This window comes from Puma concolor, chromosome D3 (genome assembly GCF_028749965.1).
Source record: "Puma concolor isolate L17-30 chromosome D3, mPumCon1.1.hap2, whole genome shotgun sequence".
Lineage (NCBI taxonomy): Eukaryota > Metazoa > Chordata > Mammalia > Carnivora > Felidae > Puma > Puma concolor.
In genome coordinates this window covers 37,436,256-37,462,973 of record NC_141678.1, presented here as the reverse complement: position 1 = coordinate 37,462,973, position 26,718 = coordinate 37,436,256, and the positions used below count along the sequence as shown (strand labels likewise).

General features: G+C 37.7%; 1 protein-coding gene and 1 long non-coding RNA gene across 7 annotated transcripts in view; both read left to right on the top strand.

The window, feature by feature from the left end:
* Positions 1 to 26,718, top strand: part of LOC147575507 (uncharacterized) — a 299,228-nt gene that overhangs the window by 200,802 nt on the left and 71,708 nt on the right. The window lies entirely within an intron of this gene.
* ARHGAP28 (Rho GTPase activating protein 28) overlaps positions 1 to 26,718 on the top strand; it is a 196,520-nt gene that overhangs the window by 167,141 nt on the left and 2,661 nt on the right. For all 6 annotated transcript variants that reach the window (XM_086682497.1, XM_086682496.1, XM_086682498.1 and 3 more), the window contains 6 exons: positions 1,404 to 1,486; positions 4,091 to 4,288; positions 4,640 to 4,753; positions 13,409 to 13,465; positions 15,503 to 15,627; positions 25,442 to 25,506. In XM_086682497.1, the coding sequence (XP_086538623.1) occupies positions 1,404 to 1,486; positions 4,091 to 4,288; positions 4,640 to 4,753; positions 13,409 to 13,465; positions 15,503 to 15,627; positions 25,442 to 25,506 (642 nt within the window). The remainder of the gene's footprint in view (positions 1 to 1,403; positions 1,487 to 4,090; positions 4,289 to 4,639; positions 4,754 to 13,408; positions 13,466 to 15,502; positions 15,628 to 25,441; positions 25,507 to 26,718) is intronic.

Below are 26,718 nucleotides of genomic sequence, written 5' to 3'. Positions count from 1 at the left end.
TTGTTGCTCCCCCAGCCAGCCAAAGAACACTTTTGGTTGCATGAGAAGATTAGCCTGCAGTTTATGCATTAAAATAATGCCTTATGTGTCCCTCAGTGCTTTATACTGAGATATGCTCCTGATAGTTCCTATTAATCAGGTAAACTCACATCAGTGTACATTGGCCATTTTCAAAAACATCCTGAACCTGTGTCATTCTTGTTTACAAGTTTTACATAAATTTCCAAAAATCCACATGGGGATTATGCCAAGAGAATGATACAGCCCTATAATAATGTTCCCAACTGTTTGTCTGTTACATGATTATATACATTAGTCATCTACTGCTAACTAGGATGTGCACCATCTCCTGTAACCCAGTAGCTTGTCACAAGAGTGTTTCCACTGCTGTAAAGCTAAGTAGCTTTACAGGCAGTTGACTACCTTTTATCCACTGAATATAAATAGATTTTCCTTCAACTTGAAAACTCTCCAGGGATGCTAGAACATAATGCCTCCCTTCAGGAACTCGCTACCAAGAGACCATTGTGAAGAGAATACAGAGAGACAAAGAAAAGCCTAGAATGATCTGATATGCTCTACATTTTCAGCACAGCTGGTTGTGGATTATCCAGTTGTGGATGGAATCCCTAAAATTCTTTCCCTAAAACGGGGAAAAAAGCCAGCTTTGAGAATACTCAAGTATGAATGCCAGCCCTCTGGCGCCATCTTCTGTCATTATCCAGGAATAAAATACTCAAGAATCTCTGGAGATACAACTGTAGATCTAGAATAAGTGTCATTAATCATAATAAAAAGAACGGACACATACAGAGGTAACTATGTACAGGCATTGATGCAAACGCTATACATACTCACTCATTTAGTCTTTGTAACAACCAAGTGAGGTAGGTGTGACTACTCCCATTTTACAGATGGTAAAATGGTAGCAATGAGGGCTTAAATAGCCTGCCCAAGGTCATTCAGTAACTAAGTAGTAGATGCAGGATTTGAACCTGGTTCTAGAATCTGTGCTCCTAATAATTATACTTTGCTGCCTCATCATGTGGAAACAAGATTTACTTTCTGTTGACTTGAGCTTTTAAACCTTCTGTTTATAGCATACAAGTAAAGCAGGGCCACTGGAAGTACTTTGAAAAGGGAAATGTTATACAAATCTAGAATTATTTTGAGGCTCTCACTGGCCACCTGTCTCTACAGTGGCATCATGGGATGTGAAAAAGGAGTTGATAGACTGAGGCTCTTGTCCAGGTTAACAAATTTACATTGTTGGGCACAAAACCTGAGTCTTTACCACTGAAAGCTGTCAGGAGCCCTCCTGTGCCACCAGATGTTAGGAAGAAATGCTGTCAGAATGCTTCAGTGTCGTTCAAAATGTGTGGTTATTTCTGTTTTCTTGTTAGGAGGGCCTCCCATCAAAGTACAGTTTCAAGCTTTACACCTCATGGTCATGGCACTGCCCGATGCCAACAGGGACACAGCTCAGGTATGTGGTATCAACCTCATGGTCTGTGATTGGCCCTTCTTAGAGAAAATGGTTCAGATGGAAAAATGGAACCCAAGATGACAACTGACTAAGCCAGCTCAGCACACTGCCAACCTATAATTGTCTTTGCGCATTCCCACTGGTGTTCTCTTGAGGAAGGCAGGAAAGAATGTAAATCCTGGAATCTTCTTTGAACATTTCAGTTCTATTCATTCAATCCATTAAGAGGTACTGAGTATCTGTCGAGTGCCCGGCACCAGGCTAGGGTTAGCAGGAGGAGAAGCACATAATGTTAGAAGTAAATGAGACCATTATGTAAGCTGCAGGATATAAAAGTCTATAAGCTGCTCACTCCAGTCTAGTGGCAAAAGATCCAAGGAGTGTACTCATGGAGGAAATTTGAAATCACTGATTTAAATGAAATTTGTAAAATGTTTGGGTCTTAAAGTTTACAAAAATAATTTAATTAAAGAATCCTAAGATCTTGGAATTTTGGAAATCACCTGATAGGGTCTCCTCATTTTACAGATTAGGAAAATTAGACTCAGAAAAATAATTTCTCCATTAATATATAATAGAACATGTAATCGAATCATACTCCATTATTCTCCCGAATATTCTTTGCTTTATTTCAGATTTATTTCTTTGCTGTATGTTGGCAAAAATCAAAAGGTCCTCTTGTTATTTTGTAATGATTCTGTATGCAGTGGGAAATTTGTTATAAGTACAACAGGTGTTTGGAATCTTTGAAATGAAATTGAGTTAAGATGAGCTGGAAAGAGCCCGTAATTTTGAGGCCAGTAAACATAACGCTTGAAAACAAAGGTGATTCTTTCTGCTGCCTCTTATCAGACATTTCAATTTGGTGAGGACCTTTCCTCCTACCTAATAAAAATATCTAGGTCAATTATAATGTATGTCAATTATATCATATCCTCAGCCCAAGGATGGGAATTGGATATGACATAAGAATGTCTGTGTCTAATGTAATTCAATAATTTTTCAAAAGCTGGAAATTTATTAGCTTGTTTTTGGGGTTTGTGTTCAACAATGTTCTTTTATATATAAAGGGAAAAAAAGATGCATCTGCTATCAGATATTTTGTTCAGAAACAAGTAATTCGATACTTTTCTAACAAGATCCTCAAAAACATCATGGGACTGGTGAAGAGGTTACACATACACACACACACACACACACACACACACACACACACACACACACACACACACACATTTTTTCCCACTCTACAGTGTGACTGGATCTAGGATTGAAGCTGGTGTGGTAGAGGTCAAGAGCTCTGACTCAAGAATTAGATTTCCTCAGGTCAAATCCTGGCTTTGCCACTTACTCAATTCACACTGGGTGAAGCTACTTTAATTTTTTCATTAGCTTCCTCATCTGTCAAACAGAATTAATAATAGTACCCACTTCACAGGGTTTGTAATGATGGCAAAGTCAGTGATATGTATGAAGTATTCAGAATAATGCTTGGCTCACAATAAACCCTCAAATTAATGTTAACTATTAATTACTATTATGTGCTACCCATTTTCTCATTAAGATTACTACAGCAGATTCAAACTTGAAAAACTAAAGAATATCTTTTATTCTCTTTTCTTTCTTTTTTAAAGATTTCAGCCCTCTTGGTGAATTTCAGACAGTTCTGATAAGTATCTGTACTTTGGTGGCTTAGCCAAACTTTAAGCTTTCTCAAATCTCCCCCCCCCCCCCTTTTTAAATGGCAAGAACAACTTCATGTAAGCATTTCCCTTTGGTCTGCTGAAGATTTGAAAACTGAAAAGCATGGAAAAATGACCCCCAGAAAGTAAAATTTTTTAATTTTTCAATTGAGTTTACATTTGGACTGACTAATGAGATACACATTTTTTTTTTTAATGGGTTTTCCTTTCCCAAGGAAACAGTAAATAGTTTTCAATGACAATGCTTTAAATTAAGGTGTTTTTAGGGGTTCCGGGTGGCTCAGTCGGTTAAGCATCCAACTTTGCTTGGGCTCAGGTCATGATCTCACAGTTCATGGGTTTGAGCCCCACATCGGGCTCTGTGCTGACAGCTCAGAGCCTGAAGCCTGCTTCAGATTCTGTGTCTCCCTCTCTCTCTGCCCCTCCCCTGCTCATTCTCTCTCACTGCCTCTCAAAAATAAATAAACATTAATTTTTATTTTAATTAAGGTGTTTTTAAGGATTCCTTTTCTTCCTTCATAACAACACTTCACTTCATGTTTATTTGAATTGCAGTGTTTCCTCTTCCCGGTTTTACTACATAACTTTAATATTTGTCAACCTCATTTTGGATAAAGAAAATAAAACAATGCAAACTTTTACTTATAGAGACTCCAATATAATAAACTCTATAAAAATGGGATACTTTCATGAAGCAGACAATTGAATGAACAGTTCACATACCTCATTAGCACTTTTAAGTAATAAAGGGGACAGCATTACACATTTAGTCATGCTATATAGCCATGCTGTAGTTCTGACAGTTTTCTAGAGGGCACCATGAACGGGTATAGAAATGAATGACAGCACCTAGTGGTGCCTTTTGATAATCTACAGTAGTGTGACTGCTGTTTCTTGCTAGGCCCTCATGACATTCTTCAATAAAGTGATTGCCAACGAATCAAAAAACCGAATGAGTGTATGGAACATTTCTACTGTAATGGCACCAAACCTTTTCTTCAGTCGAAGCAAACATTCTGATTATGAAGAACTACAGTTAGCAAACACTGCAGCCCACATCATCCGCCTAATGCTTAAATACCAAAAGATTCTGTGGAAGGTGAGTAACGGTGTGATGACTGTGATGTTTTCTTTGGAAGTCCACCAGCACCCAGGAAATGTAAAGACTCCACGAGTGAGCGATACCCTTAGTCACAGGAGGAAATATGAGAAGATCGTCCCAGGCTGCCTGTGGCATCTTTGTAAATACTTTCATGACTGTTCCTGAATATGTTTCCCCTCTTAGACAGGAGTGCTTCTCATTTTCTCTAAAATGTAAAGACAAATGCCACAGTCTGTTTCCAGGATACTGAGTGGCCAGAAGGAGTTACCCCATAACTGAAGATGGAGTCTGCCGGGGAGTTTTAATCCAAACACTTTCCTTTCGATTCAAGTAGTGTTTCTTCTCCAGGTTCCATCTTTCCTAATCATGCAAGTCAGAAGAATGAACGAAGCTACAATGCTGTTAAAGAAGCAGCTCCCAAGTGTCAGAAAGCTGCTGAGGAGGAAGACCATAGAACGAGAGGTAATGGCAAGAAACTAAGGGCGCAAATGTTACTGCCCAGGTTTTTATTCCTCAAAGCATAACACAAAGTAGCTTGTAATTTATAACCAAAATATTCTCACAAAATATCAGTCTTGTGACCATAAACATTATGGAAATGGTGTTCAGAACACAGTACTGTGGTCTTCCCATTTTGTTGAAATATGTGCTTCTGGTTTAAGTTCTTGAAATAGGTCTATCTGGAAGATTATTTAATACTCTGTGAAGTACTTAAGTCTAAAATGGTTCTCACAAAAGATAAAAGTCAACCTTTTAGTCCCGTGTGAACTAGAATTAGGGCATTCCAGTATCTAGTATGTCTAATAAATAGAGAACGATTTCTCTAGTGATTGGATAATAAAAGAATATTTACTCTTCAAGATTAGTCTTTAATCTTCATTGCATTTCAAAGAATTTTTGCTTTAGCATAGTTTGTGTAACAAATAAACAACTGTATTGAGATACAATCCTCATATCGTACAGTTTTTTATTTACAGTGTAAAATTCAATAGTTTTTAGTATATTCACAGATATGTGAAATCATCAATGCAATCAACCTTAGAACATTTCATCACCTGAAAAAAAATACCATACCCTTTGGCTATCATCGCCCTAGGCACACCTCTACCATTTCCTCCTGCCAGTCCTAAGCAACAGCTTATCCACTTTCTGTCTCTATAGAGTTCCCTATTCGGGACTTTTAATGAATTAAGTCATCTAATATGTGGTCTTCTGTGACTGGTATATTTTCTTTAGCATTATATTTCATGGTTCATCCATGAACCATGGCCAAACAGTATTCCATTATATGGATTTCCACATATCTTTTTATCCATTCATTTATTGATGGACACTTGGGTTGATTATACTGTTTGCTTATTATGAATAATGCTGCTACAAACATTTTTAAGTTTATATGTGGACATATGTTTTTACTTCTCTTGGGTATATGCTGGGTAATAAAGCAACTCTATGTTGAGTCATCTGAGGAACTGCCAGACTGTTTTCCAAAGCAACTGCCCCATTTTTACATTTTGACCAGTAGTGTGTGAGGATTTAGATTTTTCCATATCCTCACAAAAACTTATTATCAGAAAGTTTTATTCTAGCCATCCTAGTGGCATAGAGTGGTACCTCATTGTGGTTTTGATTTTCATTTCCCTGAAAACTAATGATGTTGAGCGTCTTTTCATGTGCCTGTTGGCCATTTGTGGATCTTCCTTGGAGAAATGTCTATTTAGCTTCTTCCCCAATTTTTGATTCAGTTGTCCTTTTACTATTAAGTTGTAGGGGTTCTTCATATGTTCTAGATACAAGTCCCTTATCAGATGTATGATTGGAAAATATTATTTCCCCTTCCATGGGTTGTCTTCTCAATTTCTTGTTTGTGTCCCTTGATGCACAAAGGTTTTTAGTCATGATGAAGTATAATTTATCTACTATTTCTTTTGATGGTCATGTTTTTGTTGTCATATCAAACAATCCTTTGTCAAATCTAAGGTCATGAAGATTTGAACTCTTTGTGTTCTTCCAGGAATTTTCTAGTTTTAGTTTTCACATTTACATCTTTCTTCCATTTTGAGTTATTTGTAGTATGTAATATGAAGTGGGAGTATACAAGTTCTTTCTTTTGCATGTAGCTATCCAGTATCTCAGCATCTTTTGTTAAAAAGACGAATCTTTCCCCCAACAAATGGTCTTGACACTATTGTTGAAAATTGACCATAGATGTAGTAGTTATTTCCAGACTCTTACTTCTGTTACATTTATCTATATGTCTCTCCTTATGCCAACAACACACTGTTTTGATTACTGTAGCTTTGTTTTAAGATTTGAAATTGAAAATTAAGAGTTCCAACTTTTTCTTTTAAATAACTTTTGTTATTTGGGGTCCCCTAATTTCCATATCAGGTTTAGGATCAGTTTTCTCATTTCTGGAAGAAAAAAACAACAGTAGTTGGGATTTTGATAGAGATTTCATTGAATATGTAGATAGATTTGAGAAATATTGCCATCTTAATAATATTACATTTTCCAGCCCATGAAAATGGGTTATCTTTCTATTTATTAGGTTTTCTATAATTTATATTAACAATGTTTTATGGTTTTCAATATATAAGTCTTACACTTTCTGGATTACATTTATTCCTAAGTATTTTATTCTTTTTGGTACTATTGCAAATGGAATTGTTTTCTTTTTCTGTTTTTAATGTTTGTTTATTTTTGAGAGAGAGAGAGAGAGACAGAGCATGAGCAGGGGAGAGGCAGAGAGAGAAGGAGACACAGAATCTGCAGCAGGCTCCAGTCTCTGAGCTGTCAGCATAGAGCCCAACGCCGGGCTTGAACCCACAAACGGCGAGATCATGACCTGAGCCGAAGTCGGACACTTAACTGAGCCACCGAGGTGTCCTTGGCATTGTTTTTCTTAATTTCATTTTAGGATGGCTAATTCTTTGTGTATGGAAATACAACTGATATTTGTATATTGATCTTGTATTCTGCAGTTTTGCTAAACTCATTTACTGGCTCTAAAAGTTTGGTTTTATGTGTATTAATTCTTTAGGATTTCTACATATAAGGTCATGTTATCTGTGAATAGAGATAATTTTCCTTCTTTCTTCTCAGTCTTTGTGCCTTTTATTTTTCTTGCTTAATTATCCCGGCTAGAACTCCAGTAGAATATTAAATAAGAAGACAAGAGCAGAGATCATTGTTTTGTTTCTGATCTTAAGGGGAAAGCCCAGTCTTTCATCATTAAGTATGATGTTGTATGTGGGTTTTTCATAGATTGCCTTTATTGGTTTGAGAAAATTCCATTCTTTTTTTTTCTTACATTTTTAAAATTCAATTTATGTAAATTTAAAAAACAAAAACAAAAAACAGTTCACCCATTTCTCCTTCTTGTACCCCATTCCCCACCTCAGCAACTACCAATCCATTCTCTGTATCTATGAACTAGAGATTCCAAATGTAAGAGAGATCATACAGTATTTGTCTTTCTCTGTCTGACTTATCTCACTTAGCATGATGCCCTCAAAATCTTGCCATTTGTGGTAACATGGATGGGCTTCAAGAAAACTCTGTTCTTAATTTGTTGGGTGTTTTTACCATCAAAAGGTGTTCGATTTTGTCAAATGCTTCTTCTTCATCTGTTGAGATGATCATTGGGTTTTTTCTCTTCATTCTATTAATATGATGTATTACACTTACTGGTTTTCATTTATTGAACTAATCCTGCGTTCTTGGGATAAATCCTACTTGGTCAAGGTATACAGTCCTTTTAATATGCTGCTAGACAGGTTGCTTGAGGATTTTTACGTCAACATTCATAAGGGATCTTGATCTATAGTTTTAATTTCTTGTCATGTCTTTGTCTGACTTTGGTATCAGGGAAATACTAGCCTTTAGAATGAGTTAGGAAGTGCTCCATCTTCTATTTTTTTTAATTTTTAAAAAATATTTATTTAAAAAAATTTAATGTTTATTTTTGAGAGAGAAAGAGATAGAGCACAAGCGGGGGAAGGGCAGAGAGAGAGGGAGACACAGAATCTGAAGCAGGCTCCAGGCTCTGAGCTGTCAGCACAGAGCCCAATGCAGGGCTTGAACTCACGAACCAGATCATGACCTGAGCTGAAGTTGGATGCTGAACCAACCGAGCCAGCCAGGCACACCCCATGATGTTTATTTATTTTTAAGAGAGAGAGAGAGAGACAGACAGATACAGAGAAAGAGCACGAGCAGGGGAGGGGCAGAGAGAGGGAGACACTCTGAGCTGTCAGCACAGAGCCCATAGTGGGGCTTGAACTCACAAGCTGTGAGATCATGACCTGAGCTGAAGTCAGACGTTTAACCAAGTGAGCCACCCAGGCGCCGCCCCCCCCGCCCCCCCCTTCTGTTTTTTAGAAGGGTTTAAGAATGAATGATTGGAGTTACAGTAGAACCTACCAGTGAAAACACCTGGTCCTGGACTTTTCTTTGTAGGAATTTTTTTGAGTACTGACTCAATCTTTTTACTTGCTATAACTCTATTCAGATTTACTATTTCTTCTTGAGCCAGTATTGAGAGTTTGTGTGTTTCTAGGATTTTGTCTATTTCATCCACATTATCTAATTTGTTGGCATATAATTTATTAGCATCTAAGTTGTTCATGGTGTTCCCTTATAATTCTTTTTATTTCTGTAAAGTTGGTGGTAATGTCTCTGCTTATATGCTGGAGTAATAATTTGAATCTTCATTCTTTTTTACACCATCAGTCTAGCTAAAGGGTTGTCCATTTTATTGATTTTTTTTTAAGGGTCAACTTTTGTTCCATTGATTTTCTTGTTTTTCTATTCTCTATTCCTTATTAAAATTCTGATCTTTATTATTTATTTTCTTAAGCTTGTTTGAGTTTAGTTGTCCTTTTTCTTTAGTTTCTTACTATAGAAAGTTAGATTATTGACTTGAGCTCTTTCTTTTTCAGTGTAGACATTTACATCTATAAATATTCCTCTGAGAACTACTCTCATTCTATCCAATATGTTTTGGTATATTGTGTATCATTTTTGTCCATCTCAAAGTACTTTCTAATTTTCCTTTGACCCATTCATTATTTAAGAGTACGGTATAGTTTCCACACGTTTGTGAATTTCCTAGATTACCTTCTGTTACTGAATTCTAATTTAATTCCATTGTGGGTGGAGAATATACTTTATATTAATTTGGTATTTTTATTTTTTTTTTTTCAACGTTTATTTGTTTTTGGGACAAAGAGAGACAGAGCATGAACGGGGGAGGGGCAGAGAGAGAGGGAGACACAGAATCGGAAACAGGCTCCAGGCTCTGAGCCATCAGCCCAGAGCCCGACGCGGGGCTCGAACTCCCGGACCGCGAGATCGTGACCTGGCTGAAGTCGGACGCTTAACTGACTGCGCCACCCAGACGCCCCTAATTTGGTATTTTTAAATTCACTGAGATTATGGCCTGAAAAACATTTTGTCTATCCTGAAAACTGTTCTATGTGTACTTTAGAAAAACAGATTCTGCTGTTGCTAGTGTTCTATAGATGTCTGTTATGTCTAGATGAAGGTTTCTGTTTTCTTTCTGATCTTCTGCCTAGTTCTTCTGTTATTGAGAGTGAGGTATTGAAGTCTCTAGCTGTTGCAGAACTATTTATCCTTTCGATTCTTTGTGGTTGTTTTTTTTTTGCTGTATGTTTTATATGATTTTTGTTCCACAATTCCTCCATTACTGCCTTCATTTGTGTATAAGTGTTTCCTAATATACCACTTTAACTATTTTACTATATATTTTTGTTGAAAGAAACAATTATTTCTTCTACTACACATTTTTGAATTATCTCCTGAGTGGTTGCCTTGGGAATTACAAGTACCATTTTAATTTGTAGCAATCTAGTTCATATTAATTTCACCTTCAATTCAATAGTATATAAATACTCTCCCTAGAGACCTCTATATCTCCTACATTATGCTGCTTTTGCCACAAGTTGCATGTTTACAAATTGTGTGCCCATCAACACAGATTTATAATTATTGCTTTATGCACTTTTCTTTTAAATTAGATAGAAAAAAATTGGAGTTTTTAAAAATACATTAATGCTTCCTTTTATATTTACCTACCTAGTTTTCTTTACTGGTGTTCTTTATTTCTTCACACGGATTCAAGTTACTGTCTAGTGTTCCTTAATCTCAGCCTGAAGGACTGATTATCTTAACATTTCTTTTAGGGCAGTACTACTAGGAATGCTTTTATTTATCTTTGAATGTCTTAATTTCTTCTTCATTTTTTGATTGTTTAGTTTTTATTTAATAATCATAAACTTAACTTTGTAAATCAGCTGGACTTAGAGGGGGATAAGGAAAATATGGAAGCTAAAGAACTGTGTCAAGAGCACAAAGATCATAGGCTGTTTTAAGCAGATGGGGTTAAGGGGTGCTCTTCTGAGCTACAGAAGGAATGGTCTGGTGGTTCAGACAAAACATAAGTCAGATTTATTAGATGTGCCTATAGTCAACAGTGGTGATGATTTTGCTGGTGTTGCCATTCCTGGACCCACAATGCTCTGGGACTTCCACAGAGTTCATGCCCTCTTCCACCTTATGCTTGCCACTCAGTCTTCATGGTGCGGATGAAAAACTGGGAGCCCTTTGTGTTGGGTCCAGCATTTGCCATGGACAGGATGCCAGGACCAGTGTGCTTCAGGATAAAATTCTCATCATCAAATTTCTCCCCATAGGTAGACTTGCTGACAGTGCCATTATGGCACGGGAAGCCACCACGCTGGCACATAAATCCCAAAATAATCTGTGAAAGCTGGAACCTTTGTAACCTGATCTTTTCTCCCCAGTGCTCAGAGCATGAAAGTTTTCTGTTGAATTTGGAACAGCTCAAAGGAAAAACATTGCAACATCAATATTAAAGAACATGGAGGGGTTGACCATGGGTGTGCAACACAGGCAGCTCTCGGGGCATGGCATCTAGAAAGCCTCTTCTTAATTTTTAAGTATTGTTTTGCCAGAGAAAATTTTGCTTGACAGCTTTTTTTTTTTTCTTTCAGCACTTTGAGTGTGTTATCCCATTGTCTTCTGACTTTCGTGATTTCTGCTGGGAAATCACTGTTAATCTTACTGAAAATCTCTTGTGTGTGTTGAGCTGCTTTTCCCTTGCTGCTTTCAAGGTTCTTTGTCTTTTGGCAATTTGATGATGATGTATTTTCCTGTGGATCTCTTTGCATTTATCCAATTTGGAGTTTGTTGACCTTTTTGAATCGATAGGTGAATGTCTATCAGCAAATTTGGGGAGTTTTCAGCCATTATTATTTCAAATATTCTCTGCCTCTTTTCTTCTTCTGGGACTCTTAATTATGTATGTGTTGGTGCACTTCATGGTGGATGTTATCCTATAATTCTTCTTAGGTTTTGTTTATTTTTTTCATTTTTAGTTCCTGTTCCACAGACTGGATAGTGTTAATGGACGTATCTTCAGATTTACTGATTTTTTACTTCTGCATCCTTAAATCTGCTGTTGAGCTTCTCTAATGGATATTTTATTTCAGTTGGACTTTTCAGTCCAGAATTTCCATTTGATTCCTTATTTATAATTTCTGTTTGTTTTTTGATATTCCCAATCTGGTGAGATACGGTTCTCATGGTTCCTTTCGTTCTTTAAACATGGTTTCCGTTAGTTCTTTGAACATATTTAAAATATCTGATTTAAAGGCTCTTTCTAGTAAGTCTATTGTCTGGGTTTCCTAAAGGAGTTTCTTTTGAAACTTTTGGAACTCCTTTTTTCCTGTCTGTGGGCCACATTTTCTTGATGTTTTTTGTCTGTCTCATAATTTTTTTGTTGCAGAATGGACATTTTAAATATTATAATGTGGCAACTCTGGAAATAAGATTCTCCCCTCCTCCCCAGGGTTTCTTGCTTCTTGTTGTAGCTGTTGTTGCTTTGTTTAATTACTTATCTGCTGAGCTAATTTCGTAAAGTTTGAATTCTTTGTTTTGTGTGGCTACTGAAGTCTATTCCATGAGCTTACCATGAGCTTCCATGAGCTTACTATCATGTCACCATGATAGGGTGGGTGTGCCCAGGAATATGCAGGCGTATATACTTCCAAAGAAGCACTATGCACATGCAAGCAAATATAAATATATGTTTCTTATGATGTTGTTAAATTAACATTTGTTAAGTGGAACAAAGGCACTGGGTGGTGAATCACAGCTCAAAAACAAACCATAAGAGAAATTGAAATAGAAAAGTTTATTACTCAGAGGTTCTGGAGGAAGTACAAAGCATGCCCCCAAGGAGCTGTAAGTGCATGTCAAGGCAAGAAGTAGACTGAGCCACAGAACCTGGGGCACATTCCTTGGTTAGAGTCGATGGGTGCAATGCTTTGGGGTTCCCAGGCTAAGGCCAATTTGGTCAATTCAAACCAAAAGAGTGGGATTTTTGCGAATCCCACTATGGTCTTATCTAAGGCTCACACAAGGGCACAACCTTGGGAGGTGGGGAGAGTGTTGATCAGAAGGGCTACAGGGAAAGTCATAACAGCACTCTATGATTTGCTTGTGACTCCATGGCTGTTATCTAGGGCATAGGCTTACACAAGGGACTACTGTCCATTTAAGGTCACTGCAGGCTGCTTGGCCAAACAAAATGGATGCTAAGGCAGCAGCACCATGGATAGCTGAGCTGAATTCTCAATAGTGTTCTTCCCCCTTTTAGTATGAACGGTAATATACATGAAATGTTGTCCTTTGTCTTGCTATACCGACTTAAGAAATCATGGTGTTCATTCTATATCAGTTCACAAAGCCTTCTTTGCTTCTTTTGCATGATATCCTGTAGACGTAACTTAATTTATGTAAGCAATTCATATTGGTGAAAGGTGAGATCATGTCCAGCCTTTCGCTATTAAGATTTATGCATCAGTGAACAAAATTGTATAGACATTATTTCTCACAAATGAAGTATATTTGTAGGATAAACTTACAGATGTGACATTGTTGGGTCATTTTATACTTTGATAAATATTCCCCAAATATTTTCCATAAAGACTGTGACAATTTACACTTCTAATAGCAGCATGTGCTCGTTTTCCTAATGTTAATCCTGAGGACTAAATGTGTTTTATTTAGGTTATAAGCCCCAAGACTTCAAAGGTACTACAAAAATCACCCTCTTCAAGAAGAATGGTAAGAAAATAAGTAATTTCCTTTCCTCTCTAAGTATTAACTCCCTACATGATATTCTCTGGATACATTTACCATATCATTTTTATTTATTTATTTTTAATTTTTTTAATGTTTATTTATTTTTGAGACAGAGAGAGACAGAGCATGAATGGGGGAGGGGCAGAGAGAAAGGGAGACACAGAATCTGAAGCAGGCTCCAGGCTCCAAGCTGTCAGCCCAGAGCCCAACGCGGGGCTCGAACTCACGGACTGTGAGACGATGACCTGAGCTGAAGTCGGGTGCTTAACCAACTGAGCCACCCAGGCACCCCGTACCATATCTTTTTTTCTAATTTGATCATGAAACATCCTTCAGACTTAGCATTTCATGTGGCACATGAAGGAATAGTATAGGGAGAGAATATGCTAACTTATGACTCAAAATGTATGGCTAGGCATTCTGTACGCAAGTATGAATACTATAAATATTAATAGGGAAAATGTGATTATGATCACAGGTTCAGTAATGTCAGGAATGTGGAATTTATCTTACAGAGGCTTCTGGGGAGCTGGGAGAGGAAGGGCATGAAATGACCAAGAGAGGGTTTTAGGAGTATAGTCTTGACTCCAAGACTCTGGGGATGCTCTGCACCTCCCCCCACCAAGTCCAACTTTCTCAGCATCCATTCCCTGGCATGCTGTCCTGGTTCTTGCTGGTAATAATAGAAAAGGACCGTAAGAACTGACTGTATTTTAAAATATTTTCTATTAGTTTCCTAGTGCTGTTGTCACAAAGCACCACAAACTAAACAGCTTAAAATAATTGAAATGTATTCTCTCACAGTTCTGGAGACTAAAATTCTGAAATCAGGGTGTCAGCTGCGTTGGTTCCTTCTGAAGGCCTTGAGAGAAGGACCTGTTTCTGACATCATTCCTAGCTTTTGGTGATGCCAGCAATCCTTGGTGTTCCTTAGCTTGTAGATGTATCACTCCAATCTCTGTGTCCATCTTTACACGCTGTGTGTGTGTCTATGTCTCTTCTCCTCCTAGAAGGACGGTAGCCATAGTGGATATACATCCACTCTTTCCATATGACCTTGTCTTAGCTAATTACATCTGCAGTGACCCTATTTCCATATAAGGTTATATTCTCAGCTGCTGGGGGGTAAGACTTCAACATATCTATTGTGGGACACAATTCAACCCATAATATATTCCTTCTAGGGTATATATTGAGTCAGTTCAACATAAACTTTCTATATCAACAATGCCATTTTTTGAGAATGTTCAAATTGATAAAATGCCTAAGGAGTAGCCAGATCCTCAGGTAGAAATTTATTTCCGTTCATATCTAGATGGAGAATTCGTTTTTAAAACATTCCAAATTTTGAAACAAAAGAAATTTTCCAGTCCTGAAAAAACATCAGTTGATGTTAATTAGACCTAAGTGCCATCCTCTGACTATTTCATTTAATCAGAGCTCCAAGGTAGGTCTCCAGGCCAGTCTTGTCATATGAAAGCAGAGATGCTCAGCAGTCCACACCTGCTCTTCAGAGTGTTATCAGCACACTTTGAGGGATCAAGTTTTAAATCCCCATCTGGAATTCAACTTGGGCCAGCCAATCATTGTTACTAACTAAAGAAAAAGGATTTTTTAAAAGCTGTATTCTCTAATTGATTCTCAAATTTTTCAGAAGGTGACTCTTCTTAAAATATACTGAAATACAGACTCCTGCTTGAAGTAAGCTTATTTAGGGCACAAAATGAACTGATAGAAACATGAGATTTTGTCATAACCTAGTGTTACTTGTCTTATTATTTTAAGGGACTATAGCAAGTGCCTTAAGTATGTAACAAAAGTAAAATCCCAGGTTAAGTTTACTCATTAGTGAATCTCCTGTTAAAAAGAAAGCAGTGTTTCATTCTGGTTAAATACTGGTCATATTTACATGTTTTCCTAATTCATAATGCCACTGATTTTCACATCTTTAAAGTGCAATCATTAAAGCATTATTCATCCTAGTTTGACAGAATGTACCGAATTTTTCCTCATTGGCAGTCTGACGTGCCGGAAGGAGTCATAAGGGTCCATGCTCCACTTCTCTCTAAGGTGTCCATGGCCATTCAACTCAATAGTCACACCAAAGCCAAAGACATACTGGCAAAATTTCAATATGAGAACAGGTGAGTAAAAGTGAGTATAGGTCTCTGTACAAGGAAGATGATCTTTTATCAGATAAGTAACTCCCAGGCATTTACAAACTTGGCCTTTTTGAAAAATTAGAACCTGTTATTTGGGGGACTTTACCAATAGAGTAAGTGAAAAGTAGAGAAAGAAATTAAGTAGACCATAGAATTGTTGATAACAGAAATGTTTGGTTCCTTTTTCTTTTGGGGAGGGGTATTTTTTGAAGAAATTTCTACAAATAGAATTCTTAGTAGATATCTTCTATCTTGGTGGTTTCATTTACTCAATGAGTTTACTTTTTATTAGAATAAAAAATATAGCAAGTTAGTTTTATAGATACCTAGAATACCATTCCAGGCTTCACTGGGCTTCAACATGCCTATATATAAAGCTTATGTAGTTGAACGGGCATCATTGCTGTTGTCTTTCTTAAAACCTACTGCTAATTAATCTTGAGATCAGAATTCTATTTACAAAAAAAAAAAAATCCTTTCCTCATTTTCCCTAAGTCATCTTGAAACACCATAAATCAGGATAATTTTTGTCTAGGCATACTTATTAAAGGATAAACATTTGCCCTGAGGTTTTTAAAAGATGAGAAGCACTAGTTTAAATCTGTCCATTAGACAGCAGGTACAGTTTGAGGGTTTCTAGTAAAACTGATGGAGGTTCTTAAAGAGAAGCTTTCCAATCATACTAAAAAGGAGTACCCATGTTGAGGGTGGGAACAAGCCAGTTGAGAAAGGTTACATACCGTAACACTCCATTTATATAACATTTTGAAATGACAAAATTTTAGAAATGGAGGGTAGATTAGCAGTTGCCAAAAGTTGGGGAGGGCAGATCATGGGAGAGAGATGGGTATGGTCATAAAAGGGTGACACAAGGACCTGGAGATATTGGAGCTGCTCAGTATCTTGACTCTGGTGGTAGATAAGAACCTGTACAAGTTGTACTGAACTTAATACACACAAGCATACAAATGAGTACATGTAAAATGGGAAATCTAAAGAAGATGGGTGGATCGTATCAATGTCAGGATTCTAACTAGCATTATACTGTATTTTTGTTACCATTTGGGGAAAAGTGGGCAAAGAGTATGAAGAATCTTTCTATATTATATTTCATACGTGTAAGAATCGACTAACTTGATAGAAATATTTCAGTTAAAAAAAAAAAAAAAACAGGAGTAGCCAATAGAAGTAACCTGTAGTATTAGAAGCCAGGTTAGTGGCTTTCTGTACGGGTGGAAGGGATAGTGACCAAGAAGCCATGATAGTGGCTTCTAAGAAGTTCTTTTTTTAGACTGTGGGGGCTGGTTACATGGTATGTTCACTTTGTGAAAATTCTTCGAGTGTTTTTATGTAGGATATGTGCATATTATGTATGTACTATATAAAAAAAGAAAATAATAGGGGCCAACAGGAGCCCCCAAAACTTACTTCTCTTCACTGTGAAGACACCATAAGTAGTTACCACTAGACGGTAATAGAAAGACTTGAAATTCCACTGGGGGGATTTGAACACACAATAGATTCCTAGTCACATGCATGACAAACTGCCTCTGTGCTGTCATGTAGACCTTTTGTAGAATGAAAATGTTTCTGGCAAAAGTAAGTCAGAATCAGTGACTGCAGACAGATGCAAATTCTTTGTATGAACTTCTTCAACAGATTTTGTCCAGTCCATTTTCTTCACCAGTTAGAACTGTGGCCAATTTCAGTTTAGTTGTAAAGTGGCCCATTTTTGCCTGTTTCACTAGAGGCTGTTCTGTTTAAGTAAAAAAAAGAAGAGAGAAGTCTCCTTCTCCCAGATCCTCCCTCTTAGGACTGAAAACCCTTGGACATAACCTAACGACAAGTGTAGGAAGACCCCGAAAGGTAGAAAAACGAGTGCTGACCACCTAAGGACATCGGGCCTCTGAAACAACATGGTGGTGAATTCTTGGGTTTCCTTATTGCCTCCCACATATCCAGGCAGGAACTGCAGAAACCTCCAACGTGGCACAGACGCAGACAATAAAAGAGTTCCAAGAAGAGCCTGCTCCCAGCCAAAGGACTGGGGAGAGGGTGGTCTAACCACAAAGCACCATTCTGGCAGTACCTACCCTACTCCAACCAAACAGGAACTGGAAGAGCACACCATCACGCCTGTGGTCTCAGTGGGACCAAGCAGGCCACTGATCTGCATGCCCCACCCAGCGGAATCCCTTAGTGATCCAGTTCCCAGCCACGTTAGTGTCAGCACCTCCACCCAGCAGCGGGGAGACCTGACGAGTCTGTGCGAGGCAGACAGTATCCCCCAGCTTCACCCCACCCTCAGAGTCAGTATGGCCCAACGATAAGCTGAGCTTTACCCTCACCCAGCAGCAGCAAAGCAGCTTGAGGCAGCCTTCTGTTTCCCCGCCCTGGTGGCAGCAGAGCCCAGCAGGCGGCTGATCTTACACCCTCAATCAGAGGCAGCAGAACGGTGCCAGTTGGTGTCCCACTTTCACTGGGCAGGTGTCAGTGGGGCCCAGCAAAAAGCTGAACATACACACCCACCCAGACCTTGTGCTATACTTCAACAGGACTGCCTGCCAAAAATGATGATTAAATAAGATCCAGAGTCTCATAATATCAAAAGTGTCTGCAGTATGATACAGAATCATTCATTATACCTAAACCCAGGAAAATCACAATAGGAATGAGAAAAGACAATTGACAAATGCTGGTGCTAAATGGAATCAGATGTCTGAATTAATCTGACAAGAATTTTACAGTAGCCATCTCAAAGGGAAAAAAAAAAGGCTTCAACAAGCAACTATGATTCTCTTGAATAAAATGAAAAAATAGAAAACCTCAGCAAACAAATAGAAGTTATAAAGAGAATGTAATGAAAATTATAGAACTGAAAAATAGAATCACTAAAATAAAAACTCGCTCGCTGGGCTCAATAGTAGAGTGGAATTGACAGAGGATATAATCAGTAAACTTGAGGACGTATCATAGCATTATTTATTCTGAACAAAGAAGACAGACCTAAAAGAATGAATATAGTCTCAGGGATCCATGGACTATAATAAGAAAGCTAACATTCGCATCATTGCAGCACTGAAAGTAGAGAAAACAGAGAGGAACGGAAAAAGTATTTGAATAAACAATGGCTGATAACATTCCAAATTAGCAAAAGGTGTAAACCGACATATTCCAGAAAATAAGTGAACCCAAATAAGACAAACCAAAGGAAATCCTTGGCACAACAGTGTAATTAAACTTGTAAAGATTAAAGACAAAGAAAAAAACCTTAAAGTATTCAGAGAGAAGCAATGGCTTTCTTATACGGAACACCAATTCCAATGACAGCAGATTTCTTATCTGAAACCCTGGAGGCCAGATGGAAGTGGCATAACATTTTTCCAAGTACTGAAAGCAAATGCTGTCAACCTTGAATTCTAAGTCCTGCAAAAAATACCCTTCCAGAATGAAGGGGAAACGACATTCTTGGGTGAAGCCGAACTAAGATTTTTCAGACTTACCTATAAAGAATGGATAAAGGAAGTTCTCCAAGTAGAAAGAAAATGTTCACAAAGGCTTGGAGCATCAGAAAGGAAAAGAGAACATCAGAATAGGTAAACAGTAGTAAATGTAAGAGATTATCCTACTCGTTATGCATTTCTTAAATCATATTTAATGGTTGAAGCAAAAACTTTTACATCTGATATGCTGCTCAGTGTAGGTAGAGGACATATTTAAGGTAATTACATTTAAGAAGGGTTGAGGCTCAGCACCCCTTATTGTCTGCATTGTGACTTCCTTCCAAAGATTACAGTATGTAAAGAGAGAAAAAGAACAACTTCATAGTCATGAAATCTGACCTCAGCCAGGTGACCAAGATTAACATCAACTATGCTAAGTCATGCTCATAGTATGTACCCTTGATAAGAAATGATGAAAATGGCACGTTACATCTGTTGCTTTCCTCCCAAGAACATATAACTTCAGCCTAAACATGAGAAAAACATCAGATAAATCTCAACTTAGAAATGTTCTACAAAATACCTGATGTGTCTTCCTGAAACAAGACAGGATGTCTTGGATGTCAAAAACAAGACAGAGGTGAGAAACAGAATCAAGAGGAGCCTAACGAGACATGACTAGGTATTAGTTTCCCAGTATTTGCATAACAAATTACCTCAGCCTTCTGGCTTAAAACAACAGAAATGTATTCTCTCAATTCAGGAGGCCAGAAGTCTGAACAAATATGTCCGCAGGGTTGGTTCCTTCTGGAGGCTCTGAGGGAGAGTCTTTCTCATGCCTCTCTCCTAGCTTCTGGTGGTTGCCAGCATCCTTGGCATTCCATGGCTTATAGACGTATCACTTCAATCTCTCCATCTTCATATCATCCTCTTCCCTATGTTTCTCTGTGTCTTCTTCCCTTCTTAATAAAGACTCAGTGGATTTTAGGGCATCTTCTGAATCCAGGATGATTTCATCCCAAGATTCTTAAGTGATTACATCAGCAAATACCTTGTATTCAAATAAAGTCACATTCTTAAAGATCCAGGTGGACATGAATTTTGGAAAGGACACTATTCAACCAACTATAATTGCTAAATATATTGCAATACTCTGGGTGGGTCTCTGGAACAGAAAACAGATACTAGGTAAAAACTAGGAAAATCTGAATGAAATATGAACTTTGGTTAATAACAATGTATTATATTCATTAGTTGTGACAAATGTACCGTATTAATGTTAGATGTTAATAATAGGGGGAACCAGGTGTGGGGAATATGGAACTGTCTATACTATTTTCACAATTTTTAAGTAAATCTAAAAGTTCTAAAATTAGGTTTATTTGTAAAATTTGTTAGGGTTCTACCAATTAGGAGAACTACTTACTGGTTATTAATGGTAAAGTAATTTCAAAGTAAATAGGTAAAGTTTAGTTATGCTAGAATATCAGGATTATCTTTCTGTTTTAAAAATGAAATAATATATGCATTAGTGGTCTTCTTCCTTTAACTTATGTTATTTTTAATTCAAAGAACTAAGAGTAAATAGAATTAAATGTTTATTCTTAAAGTATGAAGATAAAGAGAACTGACAGAAGTAGGTTTCTACACATCACTAAAAGTAGTAAAACCTCAATCCCAGTAGACCATGATAAGTTACATATGTGTATTGTAATGCCTGAGAAACCACACACACACACACACACACACACAAAATACAAAGTAGTATATTTTAAAATTCTGTAAATAAATCAAGGTGTAATTATAAAAGATAGACCATATCATGGGCCATAACACAAACCTCAGTAAATTTAAAATAATTTAAATCATACAAGGTATCTTTTCTGTCCATAAAGGAATCAAACTAGATGTCAGTAACATTAGGACAACGTGAAAATCTCTAAATACTGAAAAATTAAACCACACACTTGTAAAAACTCCACAGGTCAAAGAGGAAGTGTTAAAGGAGATTTTTTTAAAGTACATAGATTGAAAATAAAACTGCAGCTTACCAAATTTTGTACAGTGCAGCTAAAGCCATGCTGAGAGAAAAATGTATAGCAGTAAATGCTTGCATTAAAAAAGAGGGCGAGATCTCAGAATAATCAAGTAAGTTTCTACCTCAAGAAACTAGAAAAATAAGAGCAAAATAAACACAAAATGAAGGAAGTGATAGAAGAACAGAAATCAGTGAAATTGAAAACAGGAAAATGATAGAGATCAGTGAAACAAAAAGCTGGTTCTTTTAAGAAACAATAAAATTGGGGGCGCCTGGGTGGCGCAGTCGGTTAAGCGTCCGACTTCAGCCAGGTCACGATCTCGCGGTCCGGGAGTTCGAGCCCCGCGTCGGGCTCTGGGCTGATGGCTCAGAGCCTGGAGCCTGTTTCCGATTCTGTGTCTCCCTCTCTCTCTGCCCCTCCCCCCGTTCATGCTCTGTCTCTCTCTGTCCCAAAAATAAATACACGTTGAAAAAAAAATTAAAAAAAAAAAGAAACAATAAAACTGATAAACTTCTAGAAATGAAAAGCAAAAAAATTACTAATTTTAAAGCAAAAAATATCACTGTATGTAATATTTCCCTTAAAAGGATAATATGAAAATACTATAAACAACCTTGGGGCGCCTGGGTGGCGCAGTCGGTTAAGCGTCCGACTTCAGCCAGGTCACGATCTCGCGGTCCGTGAGTTCGAGCCCCGCGTCGGGCTCTGGGCTGATGGCTCAGAGCCTGGAGCCTGTTTCCGATTCTGTGTCTCCCTCTCTCTCTGCCCCTCCCCTGTTCATGCTCTGTCTCTCTCTGTCCCAAAAATAAATAAACGTTGGAAAAAAAAAAAAAATTAAAAAAAAAATACTATAAACAACCTATATGCTCAAAATTGAAAACTTAAAAGAAATGGACCAGTTCTTCTAAGACTACAGATTACCAAAACACAACCAAGATGAAATAGTTTTGAGGCCATTAAAGAAATTGAATTTTTAATTAATTAATTAATTTATTTATTTATTTGTTTGTTTGTTTTTTAACATTTATTTTCAAGAGAGAGAGAGAGAGACAGTGAGGGGGGAGGTGCAGAGAGAGAGGGGGACAGGATCTGAAGCAGGCTCCAGGCTGTCAGCGCAGAGCCTGACATGGGGTTTGAACCTGCCAACAGTGAGATCATGACCTGAGCTGAAGTCAGACACTTAACCGACTGAGCCACCCAAGCACCCCTGAATTTTTAATTTAAAAGTTTCCCCAAATAAGAAATCTCCAAGCCCAGATGGTTTCACTGGAGAATTCTAGCAGATGTTTAAAGAATTCACAGCAATTTAGCACATTCTTTTTCAGAAAATAGAAGAGAAGAAGGGTCACTACCTAACTCATTTTATGAAACTAGTGTTGACCTGACACCAAAAACAATAAACAAACAAACACTGCAGACCAATATCTCTCATGAACTTAGAGATAAAAGTCCTAGGCAAACCATGAGCAAATCTAATCCAACATATATGAAAGGAGTTACTCACCATGACCAAGTGGGATTCGTTTCAGTTTAGGTCAATATTCAGAAAGTAATGTAATCCATCCTCAGATTGGAGAAAAATCATAGATCATATTAACTGATACAGAAAAAAACATTTGACAAAATCCAATACCCATTCATGATAAAAACTCTCAGTGAACTAGGAAAAGGGAAGAACTTCCTCAACTTGATAACTACCATCTATAAAAACCTATAACGAACCTCATACTTAATGATGAAAGATTGAATGCTTTCCTTCCAAGATCAAGAAAATTACTTAAAAAAAACACACACACTACTTGTAACTTGTGTTCAACATACTATTGGAGGATGAAGCCACTCAATATAAGGAAAGAGAAAGGAAGGTAAGGAAGGGAGGGAGGGAGGGGAGGGGAGAGGGGCAGAGCGGGGAGAGGAGGAGAGAAGGCCAGGGAGGGAAGGAGGAAGGAAGGGAGAAGGGAAGAATGAAGGAAGGGTGGGTGGGCAAGCAGGCATACAGATTTTAAAGGAAGAAATAAAAATGCACATAACATAAAGTTTATAATTTTAAGTGTACATTCCAATGGTATTAAGTACATTTACATTGTTACACAGTCATTACCACCATCCATCTCCAGAAAGATTTTATCATCCCACACTCAGACTCTGTCCCCATTAAACAATAACTCTTCATTTCTCCCTCTCCCAAGCACTGGTAACTGCTCTTCCACTTTCTGTCTCTATGAATGTGACTATTCTAATAACTGATTTTTGACAAAAGTACAAAAGCAATTCAATGGCTGAAGGACAGCCTTTTCAACAAATGATAAATGGTGCTCTAGCAGTTGAATATCTGTAGACAAAAAAGAAAGAAAGAAAAGAAATTAACCCATAGTGCATATTTAAATTTAAAATGTAAAACTATAAAACTTTTAGAAAATAACAGGAGAAAACCTCTGATGTAGGGCTAGTAAAGAGTTCTTAAAGTTGATATCAAAAGCATGATCCATAAATTGGACATCTTTCAAAACTGAAAACTTATATACTGAAAGACTCAGTGAAATGGTTGAAAAGACAAACTAAGGATGTATACAGACCTTATATCCAGCAAATGACTAGTTTCTAGAATATATAGAGAACACTCAATACTCAACAATAAAAATATCCAAATTAAAAATGAGCAAAAGATGTGAACAGATATTTCACTAAAGAGGATATATGGATACAAATATGCACATGAAAACATGTTCAGTAGCCATTAGGGAAATGCAGAGCCACAAGGACTATCATTAAACCATCTGAGAATGGCTAAAATAAAAAATAACGATGACATCAAATACTGGCAAAGATACAGAGAAACCGGATCACTCCTACATTGGTGGTGAGAATGTAAAAGGCTATAGTTGCTCTGTAAAACAGTTTGACAGTTTTTCATAAAACTAAATATGCAACTACCGTGTGATCCAGCTTGCACACTCCTGAGAATTTAGCTCAAAGAAATGAAGATAATACTCACACAAAAACCTGAACACAAATGCTTATAGCAACTTTATTTAAAATAGTAAAAAACTGGGGGAAAAAAAACAGATGTTCTTCAACAGGTAAAAAACAAACTGGTATATCCATACCATGGCATGCTACTCATCAAGAAAATGCAACACCTTGGGTGAGTCTCCAGTGATTTATGCTGATTAGAAAAAAAAGCCCATACAGAATGTAAGCCAACTTGACAATAAATTATATTTAAAAAGAAAAGAGAAACGAATACAAAAAAAGCTCTGTACTCTGTTTCCATTTACTCTGTGTAACATTTTTGAAGTTAGAAGCTTCTAGAAAATGTAGAATCGAGTAGACATTACTAGGGACAAGGGATGAGCATAGTAATGATGGAGAGGGTAGTGAGTGGGACTGTAAAAGGTAAACGGGAGATCTAGTGATGATGGAAATATCCTGTATCTTAACTGAATCACTGTTGACATTCTGGTTGTGGTAGCAAACTAGAGTTTTGCAAAATGTTATTATTGGGGGAAACTGTGTAAAGGGTAGACAGGATCTACCTGTATAATTTCTTAAAACTACATGCAAATCTACAATTATCTCAAAATGTTTAAGTAAACAATAAAATAGGCCACACATCTTTCTTCCTCACAAAGAGCTGAAGGCAATCTTTTGAAGAAACCAAGCTGAAAGTCATTCCTCATGTAGGTGGAGATCAGCAATGGTCTTTCTAGACTTTTCTACTGCAGTATTCCAGGATGCTGAAATTAAACTGGGCAATTATTTTCTCTGACTTGCTTTCACCATAGAGCAGAAACATGCAATGAAGTCAACATTAGACAGTCTGAAAAGCTTTAGGCAAGTTTAGAAACATGGCATGGACAGAGGAGAGAGTCCCATTCAGTTTCTGGCAAAAAGAGAAATGAAACCTGACTTCTTTCAAACCGAGAGTAATGTGACCAATGACAAGGCAATATGAAACATCCAGCTGCTCCTTAGCCAGCCTTGGCGTGTCTCCCAACAGTTTACTCTCTTAAATGAAGCTGTCAGTTGGGGACAGAGTGGGCTCCAGGTTGCTGCAGGGGACAGCAGCACCCGTCTTGGTTTGGGATAGTCCCATCCTTTCTGTGCCTTGAATGTTCGTCTGTGTCAAACAAGTAAAAAAAAAAATAAATAAATAATAATAATAAGTTTTTATCATAACTTCAATTATAATAATGATTTGTGGGTATTTTCACTCAAGGCAGAAGGAATTGTTTGTTGCCATGGTTATTTAATCCACAGATTTACCTCAGATCATAGAACAGGGTTAAAATTACATTGCCTTCTTTTTTTCAGTTATGGTTCATCAGAATGCATTAAGATTCAGAACCAACGGTTATATGAAATTGGAGGAAATATAGGTAAGCATTCTCTAACGGTCTTTACTCCTAAATTCTCTGATTACTCTAAAAGAAATATGATGCTATTATTGTAACAGCACATTTTACCAGTTTCTTAGATTATAAATTCAAAATCAGTAAGATTCTGATTTTTTAATCTCATGTGAGAACAGTTGTATGAATTTCCTAAAATATACCCAAATTTTACATGTGAATATTCCAGTTGACATGAAGTAGACTTGTGGGTCTTTTCAATGTGCCTCAGAGTTGGCAAGTCTCTTCCTAGAGATCCCTGCAAAACAGAGAAACATCATGGAACTTTGAAATCGTGACACCCTTTTTGTTGAACTTTCCTGGTTTCACCCTCAACCCAGGTTCATTCTTCTTGTTTCCCTGAGAGGGAGCAAAAAGGAATCAAAGGGAAATACCCTCTGCTTTCATCTGTGTCCTTACCTTCCCCTTCGTCCATGTCTTCTGCTTGCACCCTGCACAGCCTGGATGAACGACCGGTGCTTCCACTGAAGGCCAGCACCTCTGTGTGTACCTCGCTTCATGTCCCCGCCTGCCACTCAGAGCCTTGCTCCAGTCCCCCATTCTCCTGCACCATCGACTTTTCCCTCCCAGCTGCATTATTTCCAACTGCATGAACAGTTTTGTGAAGATAAGAGAAATTTCCAAAAATCTCTCTTGACCCCCTTCCAGCCCACTTCCATTTCAGTGTTCCACTTTACAGCAAAAACTCCTTAAAGCTGTTGTCTGTCCTCCAATTTCTCCCTCTCGTTCTCTCTTGAAACCACTCCAGGCAAGCGTTACCCCGCAACACTTCACCCAAATTGCTCTCTTGTTGAGGCCACCGGAGAACTCTTATGTTGTGAAATCCAGTCTTTCGTCTGTCTTGATAACTGCCTGCTGAGTTGATCTTTCCCTTTGAAAACACACTTTCTTCACCTGGTTTCAAGGACGACCTAAGCTTCTGGGTTTCATTCCACTTCACTGGTGGCTCCTTCTGACTCTCTTTTGCCCGCTACTTCTCATCCTCTCAACCTTCAACGTGGAAAGCTGTGGGGTCAGGCCTCAGAGCTCTTCTTACCTACATATTACTTCCTTGGTGAGCCCAATCCGTCACATCGCTTTAAATACACCAGCATGCAGATGCTTCTCATATTCTATCCAGACTTCCACTCAACACCAACCTTGCAGAGCTCATCACCAGGCACATTTGCCATGGAGCCT